Raw genomic sequence first — 14,535 nt, forward strand, 5'->3', positions numbered from 1 at the left:
AGCTAACAGTACGAAGCTTAAAAATAATATGTAAGACAGAGATAAAATTCTCAAAGATGTGAAATGTCATATAGACAGATTTGAAGACGTAAATGCAGCGTGTTTGTCTACGGCGTGCTGATTGGAGGGATGGCGGGTTTCAGCCATTCACCTTCTCAGTGGGGTGAAGCCATTCTGAACCCTTTAAGATAAAGTGACCATCAAGTGTCCATTCCTACCAGTAGAGCTGGAGGGTAAACTCATCCACAGATCAGACAACCAGCAGAGGAGGAATCGCAACTCCAGCCTTTATTTAAGGAATTCTGAAAAATAATCGCTTCATCAACAGTCGAGGTTGGACGACTCCACTCATGTAAAAGTGACCAGGAACTACTGGCCTCTCTATATAGTAACATATTACTTAGTCACTAACCTGCTTTAATAACAGTAGGAAGACTGTATAGTTAGGGCCAGTTAGTAAAGTCCAACATAGTATAGCCTATTGTATTCTTTATTGTCACATACAGGCTTTGTAAATCGTTGAATTGGATGTCGATGATCTGATTTTTCAAACTCATACAACCTTTTTTTGTTAAATTGTTCAAGTTCAAGTTCTTTATTTGTCGTTGGCAATGAAAATCCTAAATCTCAACAATGCTAATTAAATGTGTATTTTAAAAAAAAGGTTAAAACAAAATAAAAAGACTGAACATACAATTGTGCATGTCAAAATAAAAGATACAATATAACATAAAGAAAGGCAAATAAATCAATTCAATGTAAAGAGGAATGTATTAAATATAAATGTATAACGATAAGTATAAATATGTTCATACAGAGGTGTATCCAGTTGAAAAACAGTAAGTAAAGTTATATTAAAGGTGAATAATATCTCCAAGTGATGAGCAGAAGAGCTCAAGAGTCCAAAAGTCTTATGATTGGATAATGTGGTTGTGATGTCACGGATTCTGGTGATCTCTGCCTTCAATAAACATTGTGAAACAGTTGGTGTGGCATGCTCAAAAATATTGTTATGTTGCTAAAGACTGGGATGTTGCTCAATCTGCAGGACACAGGGCGTCAGAGTTGGGAGGACATTTGTCTCGACGTGTTCAGAGCCGTTTAATGAGAGTCACGTCATCTGTTTACTCCAATGGATGAAGTTTAGTCTGAAAAAGACTACAGCCATGCTAGATGCTCTATGAGGCTTCACTTGGGCATGGGTTTATTTATTTGAGCTAAATGCTAACTTTAATATACTAACATGTTAACAATTATGATGTGTAAATGCTGATGCTAAGTTGGTATAAGGTTTTCCTTGTTCACCATCTCAGTTTATCATGTTAGCATGTTGACGTTTACCTCGAGTTTGTCATTTTGGCCGTCGCCATCTTGGTTTTTTGCAACCAGAAGTCTAAGTACAACCGAACGCTGAAAAAATAGGCGACAAAGGTTACAATTAACTTTCGTGAACTGAAAACACGTTGAGATGGTTAAAGGTAAACAACAACTGAGGTAATAAATCAAGTGAGACGTAGAGTCATTTTCTCATATACTTCTATACAATCCTATTTTTGCAACTAGAGGAGTTGCCCCCTGCTGGCTATTAGAAAGAATGCAAGTTTAAGGCACTTCCGCATTGACTTCACTTTTCAGAACCAGAGGTTGCCACCTTGGTAACCGGTCATAAACCAAAATATTGGACAAATTCAAATTTTGACTCGATGATGAGGATTCATGTCTGTACAAAATTTCATGCAGATTTAAAGGCTGTACCAAGTGACAGACTCAGAGCCATGATGTTAGCATATCTAAAAATAACAGAATCAGCATTTAAAAAAAACAGCAAGCAACACAAAACATGTAATATTTGTGTAATTGCAAAATGAAAACTCGTCTTCAAATCATTATATGCTCCCCAAATTTCCAGGAATGCTACCTAAATGTCGTTCTTTGCTCTTACACTTCTGGCAGGTCAGAATGTGGTTGGTTTCTAGTACTACTTCTGTAGTTTTACTCCAATGGGCCTGTCAGTGTGCTGAGGCACTGAATGATTTATCAAAAGGAACTCTTTTGTTCTAGTAGTTGAACTTCCGTTGACGCGATTCTGCCTTTATACGACTCTGCATGATGATTGGCTGCATTGTCAAAGAAAGCGGATGATTGGTTAATGTATGTGTCAATCAATATGACAACATATCCTATTGGTCGACAGCCAGGTTCCTAAACTCACGTGCTCGGCCTCTTCATTTGAGGGCGGTGCCTACCTACTAGCTGCCGGGTAGGCTGGACTGTTGTTGTTGTTTGTGGGGAAAAGTACTTCAAAAAGTACAAAAACTACTCTTCTAAAAATGGGAACCCGAGATGACGAATACGACTATTTGTTCAAAGGTAAACTCTTCTTTAAAGGTGGATGATTGACAGCGTCTAAGTCCTCTTTGTAGAAGTTCGATGACAGCAGGACGAACTGAGGAAGTCCACTATTAAGCCAGCGTCAAAATGCTAAAGTTAGCTCTGCTAGTAGCATAGTGACAGTCGATAACATGAGCAAAACCTGTAATCAGTATTTTCAGTTAACATATCAGTGGGTAGTGCAAAAACACGTTGGTCGTAACGCGTCTTTTAGTAGTTGTAGACGTTCAACTCGGATGTCAGTTGACGCTCGTGAGCTAGCAGGCTAACGTTTAGGCAAATAAGTGGCTAGCTAAGTAAGCTAGCTAGCATGCTAACAGTGTAGCTACTCGGCCTCGTTAGAACCTCATCACTCGAGACGGTTTTTTACCAAGTTACGAAGACAGAAGTTCAAATATAACGACAGGCTATTCTACAGCCGCCTTCTGTCGTCTAAGACAGAATAATATGAATATAGATTTTGCTTCACGTTGTGAGTCATCTGACGTCTAAGCTAAAGACTACTTAACAGCTAGCTAGCTTACTTGCTGACATCGTCAAACAACGAGCATAACTGCTGCTCTTTATCATATTATTAGTTGTCCTTTACTTCAGTGATTCATAACCAGGGGTAAATATAACGTTACTTCTGCACTTAGGGAGTAACTACATTAAAGATTAAGTAACGCAGCTAATTGAATTGGTGAAAATATATTGCCACATATTTGTGTTTAAGAGAAAAGTCAACACAAATTGCAGTAATTCTGACCTTTTTTTTGTATTTTTATTTGCACAACAACCAATGAGCTACTTTAGAAAACGAAAAGAAAAAATGTAAATATAAATCATTCCTGGATTAATAAAAATAATAGTGTCTACTTTTATATAACTAATGGTGTTTAATAATATCTCCTTTAAAATACACACAACTGCTATTTATCAGCACAGTAATAAAATATTGTCTGAAGGTGAAAAACATTATCTTACAGTTTTTCAAATTACTGCAGGGCTGCTGTTTCAATGTCTTTGTGCCTTTTTGTTTCCAGTCGTGCTAATCGGAGACTCCGGAGTGGGGAAGAGTAACCTGCTGTCCCGTTTCACAAGAAATGAGTTCAACCTGGAGAGCAAGAGCACCATCGGGGTGGAGTTCGCCACCCGCAGCATCCAGGTGGACGGCAAGACGATAAAGGCTCAAATTTGGGACACAGCTGGACAAGAACGCTACAGAGCAATCACCTCAGCGTGAGTTATTTTCTCTCTGTGTATATTGATGCAAGTCTTCCCGTGGAATAAAGATGGTATAGTTACTGTATTCATCTGGTTTTATGCTCTCACCAGGTATTACCGGGGGGCAGTTGGAGCTCTCCTGGTTTACGACATCGCCAAGCACCTGACGTACGAGAACATTGAGCGCTGGCTGAAGGAGCTGAGGGACCACGCCGACAACAACATCGTCATCATGCAGGTCGGGAACAAGAGTGACCTCCGCCACCTCAGGGCCGTGCCCACCGACGAGGCTCGAGCCTTTGCAGGTAAATAGGTTTTGCCTTTAGGGAAATGGATTTGCATTTCGAATAGTCATGTAATTAAAGTAGAACTCAGTGTTGTTTCTGTTTAACAAATCTTCAGTTCAAGGGGAGAAGGGTAAAATGTATTAATAGATCTCATGAAACTTCCCCAGTTGATTACTGTATGTAAATGCGGAATTATCTTCGGTAGGAGTCTGAGAGAAAACTAATTTAGAGAAAACTGTCTTTAAAGCTGTCCGTTGTTAACATTTTAAACTGCTTTAATGTGCAAAATATACTTTGTGTCCTCTTTTCCTGCTCAGAAAAGAACGCTATCTCATTTATTGAAACCTCCGCCTTGGACTCCACTAATGTAGAAGAAGCCTTTAAGAACATTCTCACAGGTAGGAAAACTGACAAACAACATTAAGTTTAACTATTCATTTTTTGTTATCATTCTAAACATAGAACCAATTGTATTTTGGCTTTCATGACTGCTATGACTATAATTTGTTTGGATGTGTGTTTTTGTTTTATAGCTTCTTCAATCTTTGTATCGCATCTCCATGTTATGTCGTGTATAAGAAATTTCAAACAAATGGATCACTAACATGTATTTTTACTCATGGTCACTGTTTTCTCTCACAGAAATCTACCGTATTGTATCTCAGAAGCAAATATCGGACAGATCTGCACACGATGAGTCTCCGGGCAACAATGTAGTGGACATAAGTCTCCCCCCGACCACGGACGGCCAGAGAGGCAGCAAACTGCCCTGCTGCCAAAGCCTGTGACGCTCGCGCTTTCTTCTCCCGGTTGACTTTCTGTCGGTCTTTTCATCTCTTCACCTCTGGTTTACTTCAGTTGTCGTGCTGCTGTCAGCATGATGCCCTCATGGGTTCAAAAGTCTGTGACACCGAGACATTCTTGTACTTGACATTCCTTTTTTTTTTCTGTTTACTTCTTTGTTTGTTTTTTGTTCATTTTTCTTTCCTCTTAATTCTCCATTCTCAGACGAACCTGTCTACAAGAATTTACGGCCTGTGATGGTCCGCAGAAGGACGGAGTGTAAAGCTCTTATGAAGTCGATCCTTAGTTAACTAGCCTTTATGGTCCTATTGAGCCGCTCCTGTTGAAGGAATGGTGAGGGATCAGTAAACCCGTGTGTCAGCGCTTCAACTGGTTTGTTTCCTTTTTTTCCTCAGCTTGCAATGATACAGACTCTTGCCATAATCTGCTGCTACAGTGGAATCCCAATTTCATGTCTGGTTGACCTGATTCTGCCTGTCACGCAGTGCGGGTGTAGAAGAGATGAGAAGAAGGTACCGCTGGAGTATTGATGTGTCCTCTGCTCCGTCTGGATTTTCTATTTGCCTCCTTTTGATTCTAATTTTCCTCTTCGAGCCCCGTGTCCACTGTGGCATGAAATTAGCGTGAGCCAGAGACCAGACTGGCTGTGACTGTCTGACTTATTATGGGCAAGTGTGACAGAAATGAAGTGATTTTATTTGTCTGCGTGGGCGTGTGTGTTAATTTTGGTGACAAGGGATACCAATGTAGACGGATGCAATCTTATCAGTTTTGGGTTTTCTCATTAAGCGTGTTCAAGGCTGCTAAAGTTGCATTTCATTGCTGTATTTGGCAAACCAATCTACACTATTTGCTAAAGATCTGTAATGCAAAATAGCTAAATTAATGTTATAAATTGTGTGTGTGTGAGATTTATTATTTGTGTGATAATCGTATCAGTCTGGATCGAAGTTGGCTGAGGTCAAAATGTTCTTTTAACAAGCTGTCTGGAAAATGAAAATCTCTTTTGCACTTATGTCCAATCATTTCAGAGGAACAAATCACCATTTTTATAACTCCAACATCGCTTCCCTGTTGGTTGTAAAGGAAGCTGTTGGTTGAAAAGACAAAGAGCACTATATGTGGTGTTCATTGTCCTCACATGTACCTACTCACCCTTTTGTTTTCTTTTGAATGTGACATCTGTTAAAGGGAAGTGTGTAATCTGAGAACATTTAAACGGTAAATACACCAATATGAAATACTCCCTTCATGTAACACTTTCACTCCAGCCAGCTGGGAAAGTGGAACTGAAATTTAGAAATGCAAATTGTTTGTGTGCTTGGCTGAAATGCCTCTTATTCACTCATCTGTGAGAAATGCTTTCACGCGTTTATTGATTTGATGTATTTACGTCTTATGATATTTGACATTTCTTAAAAAATATGTAATGGCAGAAAACTTGTTTTTGTTCATTTGCATTACACAGAAAATACTGAAGCTTAAATAAACCTGGTTCACATGAACATGCACTGTAGGAGACGGACTTATTTTTGGATGCATTACTCAACACTGTTTCCACCACACTGTTGTTTAGCAACTTAGGTGTCAACTGATGGGCGGTCATCCTGTCGGAGGAAGCGCTTGTGCAAAGAGCATAAAGGCTGCAGCTGCATTCAAGTACATTTGACAGGCTGCCTTTTAACATGGACACGCATGACTACTGGGTGCTCATACACGGGATGAAACGTAGCTTTACAGCATATAATCAATGCCCTTGTGTACTTGGTTTTAGAATTCTTCATCCTCATTCAAACTAATATTGTCACTATGAATGCATTTAAGTTTAAAAAGAACTTGACAAACTTTAAAAATTTGTCAAAATGCATATTGCTTATTCAATCAATCCAACATGGTCAGTATTTATAGAAATGGTTTGATAAGGAGCTTGCCATGATTAAGAAGTAATATTAACTATGTAGTCGTTCGACCTGCTATTTCCACGACTAATAATAAAATCTGTCAGAATTTTCTTTCTCTTTGAAAGACTTCCGGGGAAATTTCTAAGTATTTATTTTAAATGAATAAAAAACTCTTGATCAAATGTATCCTAAATGCTAAAATTAAAAAAGGCCTTTTGGCCCAATTGGATCCATCAATGTTCTTCATTTCAGTAAATTAGAAATGATTAAATGCACACTGTGTGAGTCAGTGGTTTCATTTTTAAAATAGAATTTAATAGAAACGTTGCCGTTCCAGAGTGTTTTTTTATTGTACCTTTTAATAATAAACTTCGTTTAACAGCTTTCATACAAGACAAGCAGCTCAAAGGGTTTTACATTTAAAAAATAATAAAAACAGGAAACAAATTTGTATGAAAAATAAAACGCTTAAAGATAAAGTGAAAGCGAGCAATTTGAAAGATCAACTAATAATCCTGCTGCTCAGATTAGCCAATAAAACACATGTAGCGAGAAGACTAATTGTTTCTGCAATTAAAATAGATTGTTTTCGTTATTTGTAAAATACATTTGTACCCACTGTTATTGTCATATAATAAAACATTATGTAGGCAGTATATACATTACATGCCACTATTTTTGTGTATGTATGTGTAAAACATGTTAAAAAAATCAAGTAAACTGCAATAAAAAATTCACCAATAAAAACAGCTTTAAAATAAATACTTTAAAGAAATCATATGTTTCTCAGTCAGGTCAGATGTTTTTTTGGTGATCGGCCCTCCCTTCAACAAACTTGTTGTTATCCTCAATCTGAACAATATGATCTCGTCCGCTTTGTGTGTTTTGCACTCCTCTGCCTCGTCTCCACCGCAGCAGACAGCTGATGAAGAGCCTCTGGTGGTTTATTTACAGCTCTGTGAAACCGGAAGCCTGGCCTGCTAAGCTAAGCTAAGTTAGCACAGAGTTAGCATATCATTAGCTAGCGAGTGAGCACTTTGACCAGCGTTGTTTATTCACACATAACAGCTAAAAATGAAACGAGAGGTGAACACGGGGATATCGTGGCGGTAGTGGCTTCTGCAGTGAAACACTTTTAAAGAAGAAGACACCGGGTGAGTAGACATTTTTAACGCATTTATTTATTTATTTAGGTTAGCAGCTAGCTAGCTACTGACAGCTGGAAGCTAGCAAACAACACATCTGTAACAGTCACCAAATGATTACATAGCTATATTTACTGGACAATGAAATATGATTTTGATGGATAATGTCTGCTAATAAATATGTAAATATGTCCCTGTAACATATAACGTTAGCTAGTTACACAAAGCTAATGTATGCCGCCACGTCAATGTGTTATTGTTTTGACATGATCATCATAATAATCGATGAGGTCATCCTTCGACACTTTTTTGTACTTTTACTTACTGTTTTATAACCGTTTACATCTTTGTTTATGTGCATGTTAATGTACTAGGTGCATCTACTTGTACTTTACTTGTGTATTTCCTTATTATGCTACTTCTACTCTTACCACATCTCAGACGGACATATTGTTTTTTATGGCACTAGCTGATACTACATCTCTCTGAACTTCAGTTAGTTACTTACATATTTTGATTATTAATAAAAAACAAAATCAACAAATAAATTATAATGTTGCCACTAAAAACTACCCAGCAACATATAAAATAATTACAATGAACTGTACAGCATTAAGTTATTATAATCCAATGATAACATATATTGTATACCATTCTGCATAATGAGTACTTTGACTTTTGATACTTTTAGTTTATTTAATGCTAATACTTTTGTGCTTTTACACAAGTAAGGTTTTGAATGCAGGACTGTTACTTCTAACTGCATATTTATACACTGTGGTATTTCTACTTTTACTTAAGTAAAAGATCTGTGTACCTTTCCCACTACTGTTTATACTTATCATTTACTACATTCCTGTTTATTCATTTTCAAATACTGTCTAATTTATATCACTTTGTTTTATATTTAGTTTGGTATATTTTAACCTACACTATTTTATGTTTAGATTCTCTGCTTCTGTGATCTTTATGTATTTGTTTCATACACATTTATTGGCGTTGTTGGAGAGAGGCGGAGACTTTATATTTTATTTGCCAACGACTGCAGCTTCTGTTATTGTTGTGCTTGTGATAAAAAACAATCCTGTTCCAGACAAACGTCTGGGTCACAGAGGTTAACATCTGGATTAGTCACATTGGCTTTAAACAGTGGAAATGACTTTAGTCTGTCAGTATTAAATGCATCATGGCATAATATATATCTGCACGTATTAACTGATTAATGTAGTATATTAAAATGTGCATCAGGTTACAGTCACATTCACATGTACAACATGATGCGTGAGGCTTAAAAATCACACGAATGAATGTGTTCTCAACTGATCAGAGTTGTACATGTTGTTATCTTATTTTTGGGGGCTTCCCGTTTGTTTATCTGGGTCAGGGATTGTGTCTATCAATCGTGCCCCCCCCCCCCATGCATCAGTATGCATAAATAGTAACACTGCCATTGCTTTGGATGGACATTTTTGGGTTTAACAATCCAAGTGTGAGCAAGATTATATGATATTTGAGATTTGTTACACACAGCTAATGTTGCATCCACAGTTTTATGGTCTGCATATTTAATATAACAGATATGATTCGATTATTTCAGTTCTCTTTAAAAGTTGTTGAAAATAACTAGAATATAATAAAAAGCAGAAATGTTCCAGTGAACATTATTTTCTTCACAAGCACAGTCATTTTTACAGGTCTTTTTTGTGGATTTAATGAGATCAGAAGTTGTTGCGTTAAAATGATTGTAGAGTGTAAATTCTTGTATTAATTATTCATAAGGAGATCAAATAAAGACACAAAATCCCGTCAATTTAACACAAGAATTTCTGCACCATCTGCCCAGTTAAACCTCCCGTTTAAAATCAACACAACAACAACAGTGTAGAGTAAATAGGATTATATATTGTATTGGATTGGGTTTAATGCTGTCGTTAAATAGTGAGGCCACAGTTCTTCTAGTCTGGTATGAAGCGGATCAAATGCAGGCTCAGTGTGTGAACTCCGTCTTGTGTCGTATACAAGATGTTTGTGCTTAAGTGACACGATTGAATGTCGTTGTTTGCCATCATTGAAACCGTGAAAAAGCAGAGAAGCTCATCATTTCTGCAAAAGGAAAGAAGCTACTTCAATACTGACGGTACACACGTGTCAGACGTACTTTTTAGTTTCATAGCGTGGGTCATGTAATAACTAATAACTGTATTTATTGTCTTGACAGAACGCAGATTAATCCATTGGGCATTGGTCTGTTACTGTGGGATAATTCTCAGACAGCAAGACGAATGACTGCAGTCTGTAGCAAATTCAGCATTTATCTTCCGTCGGGGGGGGTTATCTGAGGGGAGACAGCTGTTTATCAGTCTGCTGCACATCACACTCACGGCCTCTGACGAACACACTTGCTTTTTATAATGGATTAGCAGAGGCTGTGGGCAAACTGGCCCTCCTCCAAACGGACGGCTTTCTTGTGAATGACACGGTGTCGTTGTAGATAACCTTAGTTACTTTCACATGTCAGGAAATGAATTATGAAGCACACTCTCAGATGAGCAACGTCAGCACATGCAGCTAAGTTTACCAAGAGATAAGACTCTATTGTTGAATCCTAGTCTTTTATTGGGACTGTAACAGTGTTGATAATATGACTGTTGGAACGACATTTATTGCTTTCATGCAATATTTAATTTCACTCATGTTGAACAGCTGAACAGGATATTGTTAGATTTAGATGTAATGCAGCTTTAAAGGGAAATTGGTATTTTTCAACCTGGACCTTTTTTTTCTCATGCATTTGTGTCAAAGAGACTAACTTTGAGTGACAGCAGCTAAGCCGCTAAACCAGCTGCAATGTAATCGTATCGGGCAATTCTGCACCGTCAATGCACGTCTGTTGTTGTTGTTGTTTTTGTTGTTGTTGTTCAGCACTTGTGGCCAACATGTAGGATGTGACGATTGGTCTTTGTGGTATTTGTCCCTCCCCTTCATCCATTGTGACTGGATAACAGTGACAGTGACGGGCGCAGCGTTTTACTCAAAGTTGAACGTTTTCCAACTGTCTGCAACCAGAAAACAAATGTGCAGTGCAGAATAGACTGTCAGCACCTCTTCACGCTTCTGGCATTCGTAGCGTATTGTAAATCCGCAGCCTTCCCTCATATTTAGCTGACTTCGACAATGTGGATGAGGCCTAACTCTTTTGAGAGATTTAAGAATGAGACTTCTCCTTGAGCGAGACTTGGTTGGACATGATAACAAACAGACGGAATCTTTTTATTATTTCTACGCTGTTTGCTTTGCTCAGAGGCCATCTTATCATAGTAGTAACACTACTTTAGGAGCAGAAGTCAGGCGTCTGCTGGCGGTGCAGAGGGTTTTGCACTCTGCTGCTCACCTATCAGCAGTTTCACAAGCGTGACGGAGAACTAAGACGTAAAAATGTGAGAGGCTCTCTCTCTCTAGAACCATTGTTAGGTTTGTCCATTCTGGGCTTCTGTAGAAACATGGCGGTGCTATATGGTGGACTCGGTGAAGAGGACCTGCTCCTTATTTATGACGGGCTCATTCTAAGCTTTGGAAAACACAACAACTCTTAAATATAGTTATGACTATTGTATTCCTTTCCTGCTAAAAGATCCCTCAACATGCTACACACTGGCCCTTTAAGTAAAAGCCATTAATGCTGAATCTCTCTCCCTTTCTTTGCTTGTAGAAACTAACCATCACCAACCTGTGGAGAGCAGAGTTTGCACAACCTCCGCCTCTGACCCTTTTTCACCTCCACCTGTATACGGCCAGTGTTTTGGCACACCTCCACCATGACGACGGGGGGCTGTTGCGACCTGCCTGGCTCTCTGTGTGGCTGCGCGAGCAGCCCCGGTGTGTGGAAGAGAGTGGAGGAGGCCGGCGGCGGTGACGGGTGTCAGGCGCTCTACGTCACCCAGGTCACCGCTATAGATGGACGGTTGCTCTCGTCTGTTCTCAAACCCATGAGCACACAAAGGTAAGACTCGCACTCATGTTGTCAGCAGAGACGTCCTGTGTGGTGAATTAACATGAACAGAAATATGCACAAAAAGCAGGCCATCACTCGTTTTATTATTTACACCAGATTTTCCTTACAACAGTGACATTTTGCTCATGTTATATAAGTATTTATTGAATTGTATTTTTGAGTTTTACTTCTTCTTTTACGTCTTTTTTTTGCGGATGTAGTTGTGTATTTATCATAGCCTCCCTATTGTGAGTAATATGATCACAAGATTCAGGTTTCCGATGTCACACCTGTGTTCTGCTGAAGCAAACGTTAAATGCGTTGCTTTCTCTTCCACTTGCAGAAATTGCTTAAATGTGTCAGTTTATTCTGAGCTGGTCCACTCTTGAGTATCTTTGACGTGCTGCATTTTAGCATCATAACTGCATTTTAAACCATTTTCCCTTTTTTCTAATATCTTTGCCTTTGTCTCAGCGATGGTCCCATCTGCCGTATTTGCCACGAAGGAGGCAGCAGTGAGGGTCTCCTGTCCCCGTGCCACTGCACAGGCACCCTGGGCACGGTGCACAAGAGCTGCCTGGAGAGGTGGCTGTCGTCGTCCAACACCAGCTACTGTGAGCTCTGCCACACGGAGCTCAGCATCGAGCGCCGACCGAGGCCTCTCACAGAGGTAACAAAGGTCAATGCCCTTTGCCTCGTCTGCATCAATCTTTCTGCTTGTCTTTTTAGTATTCTACAGGGGTTGTGCTGCTGTTTGTGAATGACTGTGCATATGTAAAGAAGAAGTAGCTATTTGTTCCTCATCTTTCAGCTTGCTTGCTACTAAAGTCTTCTTGTGATCTCTCTTCTCCCTTGCTGCACTGTCTCATGTAAATGTTCTCCCTCCTCTGTTTTTCTGTCTCCTTCTTATTCCACAGTGGCTGCGGGACTCCGGCCCTCGTAATGAGAAGAGGACGCTGTTCTGCGACATAGTGTGCTTCCTGTTCATCACGCCTCTAGCAGCCATTTCAGGCTGGCTGTGCCTGAAGGGCGCTCAGGACCATCTCCAGCTGGGCAGCTGGCTGCAGGCCGTGGGCCTCATCGCCCTCACCATCGCCCTCTTCACCATCTATGTCCTGTGGACCCTGGTAAAAAATGAGACTGCAGCACTAGTAGTAATGCACGTTTTTAAAATTGCCAGCTAATTTGTCTTAAACGTGACTTTGACCTCCTATTCCCGTCTTCTCCTACCTGGTTGTCTGTGCAGGTGTCTTTCCGCTACCACTGTCAGCTGTACTCAGAGTGGAGACGAACAAATCAGAAAGTACGTCTGCTCATCCCTGAAGCCGAGGAGTCCAACTCTTCCCAGCATTCCTTGCTCTCTGCCAAACTGATGAAGAAGTCTGCCAATTAGAGTATAGTATGAGACCAAATTGTAGATGGTTGATGAGGATGATGTTATGTGCAGGGGCTGATTGTCGCCTGCCAGCCAGCCTTTAAAAACAAAAGAGTGTCTTTGCCCCATCAGTACTTAATTCACATCACTTTTTAAAAAGAAATCTGTCCCTCTGTGGGTGCAGAAATGAGCACATTCTAGTGGAGTCTGGGTGCTCACGCGAAGGCACCGAGGAAGGAAACAGCGCATGGAGACGTGCACGGACCTTTACAGAGACGTCATCATAGATACGATGGTGACAGCAGGATAAGAAATTACCAAACTAACTTGTTCAATGGACTGTAAAACGTTTTAATTACGATGACTGCGGAGTACAGCGGCTCCGTTCATTGCTCTGCTGCAGTGATGGAAGTGTGTAAACTGCTACGTCCATGTCGTATCTCGGCATGCCCTTACCTACATAGGCCTTGCATTCTCTGCCCAACGTTGCCCGTTGAGGAGCAATTATTGTCTGATCCCGTATTAATCTGGAACGGATTTTTGATTTAATCACAATCCAGATGCCAGTAACTCTGTTTGAGATGAAACTTTAATTTCAGCACGAGCCTATTGGACTTCTTTCAAGGATGTTCTTTCTTTTCTTTTCCTGTTTTTACATGTGAAGAGTGGATGGTGGCTCAGCATTAGTAAAGAGATGAGAGTGCAACACTGTGGACATTGAGGTCTGCACAGCACATGAAGACACCTCTCCCAACATGCACAGTTATGCATGCAAGCACTGTTGATCATTTTGGGGATTAATATATTTTTGTGGTTTAAAAACAAAAACTTAAACCACTTGTATCATCAGCACTTAGCAAGACGGTCTCGTATAGATCGATGGAAAACATCAAAAAGAGTTGTTGGGTGGCTGATGCTTTACTGAAGCAGCCTGTTAAAGTCTGTAATTATAGCTGTTTAGTTCTGCTTCATTTTTTAAAGCGACACACACACACCGCTGTGTTTGTGTTTCGCTTCCAGAATCAGGGAAACGGAAACGTCCTGCAAGCATTAACCGTTGAAGTCAACCGTTAGCGTCTCTTATGTAGATGGAAACAAACATGTTCTGGTGTTTAGTGCTTCTGCTTCAACTTTTCCCACCAAATATGTCTGTCATGGTGGGAACATTATGCAAGCACCGCTACGGCTTAATCTGATTTTAGCTTTATTTCGTTTTTTTTACTTTCAACGAAGCCACTTGATGCGTTTGTGCTTTTCTAAATCCATTTGATGGATGTCAACGTTTTTTGGGGTGCAAACGTGCCCTCATTATGTTTCCATGTTACTGACCGGACTCATGTGGGTCTGTATTGGTTGTGTCTGGAGAGTAGGGAAAAGTCACCTCTCTCATGTGTGTGTGTGTGTGTGTGTGTGTGTGTGTGTGTGTGTGTGTGTG

The 14,535-nt window shown here is 39.8% G+C and overlaps 2 protein-coding genes across 4 annotated transcripts; both read left to right on the plus strand.

The window, feature by feature from the left end:
• Positions 1-2,221: 2,221 nt before the first annotated feature.
• Positions 2,222-6,204, plus strand: LOC116395017 (ras-related protein Rab-11B-like). 2 transcript variants are annotated; one of them, XM_031868514.1, is made up of 5 exons: positions 2,222-2,370; positions 3,417-3,612; positions 3,709-3,902; positions 4,202-4,282; positions 4,527-6,204. In XM_031868514.1, the coding sequence occupies exons 1-5, from the start codon at positions 2,331-2,333 to the stop codon at positions 4,670-4,672; spliced, it is 657 nt and encodes a 218-aa protein (XP_031724374.1). In that variant the 5' UTR covers positions 2,222-2,330; the 3' UTR covers positions 4,673-6,204. The 2 variants fall into 2 exon arrangements, with proteins under 2 accessions (XP_031724374.1, XP_031724373.1); XM_031868513.1 differs by lacking the exon at positions 2,222-2,370 and having other exon boundaries at positions 2,445-3,612.
• Positions 6,205-7,462: 1,258 nt separating this feature from the next.
• marchf2 (membrane-associated ring finger (C3HC4) 2) lies at positions 7,463-14,529 on the plus strand. 2 transcript variants are annotated; one of them, XM_031868288.1, is made up of 5 exons: positions 7,463-7,743; positions 11,444-11,734; positions 12,200-12,404; positions 12,643-12,852; positions 12,972-14,529. In XM_031868288.1, the coding sequence occupies exons 2-5, from the start codon at positions 11,550-11,552 to the stop codon at positions 13,116-13,118; spliced, it is 747 nt and encodes a 248-aa protein (XP_031724148.1). In that variant the 5' UTR covers positions 7,463-7,743; positions 11,444-11,549; the 3' UTR covers positions 13,119-14,529. The 2 variants fall into 2 exon arrangements, with proteins under 2 accessions (XP_031724148.1, XP_031724149.1); XM_031868289.1 differs by having other exon boundaries at positions 7,470-7,743; positions 12,200-12,395.
• Positions 14,530-14,535: the final 6 nt, after the last annotated feature.

The sequence above is a fragment of the Anarrhichthys ocellatus genome, unplaced genomic scaffold, assembly GCF_004355925.1.
Source record: "Anarrhichthys ocellatus isolate YVR2014 unplaced genomic scaffold, GSC_Weel_1.0 scaffold42, whole genome shotgun sequence".
Taxonomy (NCBI): Eukaryota; Metazoa; Chordata; class Actinopteri; order Perciformes; family Anarhichadidae; genus Anarrhichthys; species Anarrhichthys ocellatus.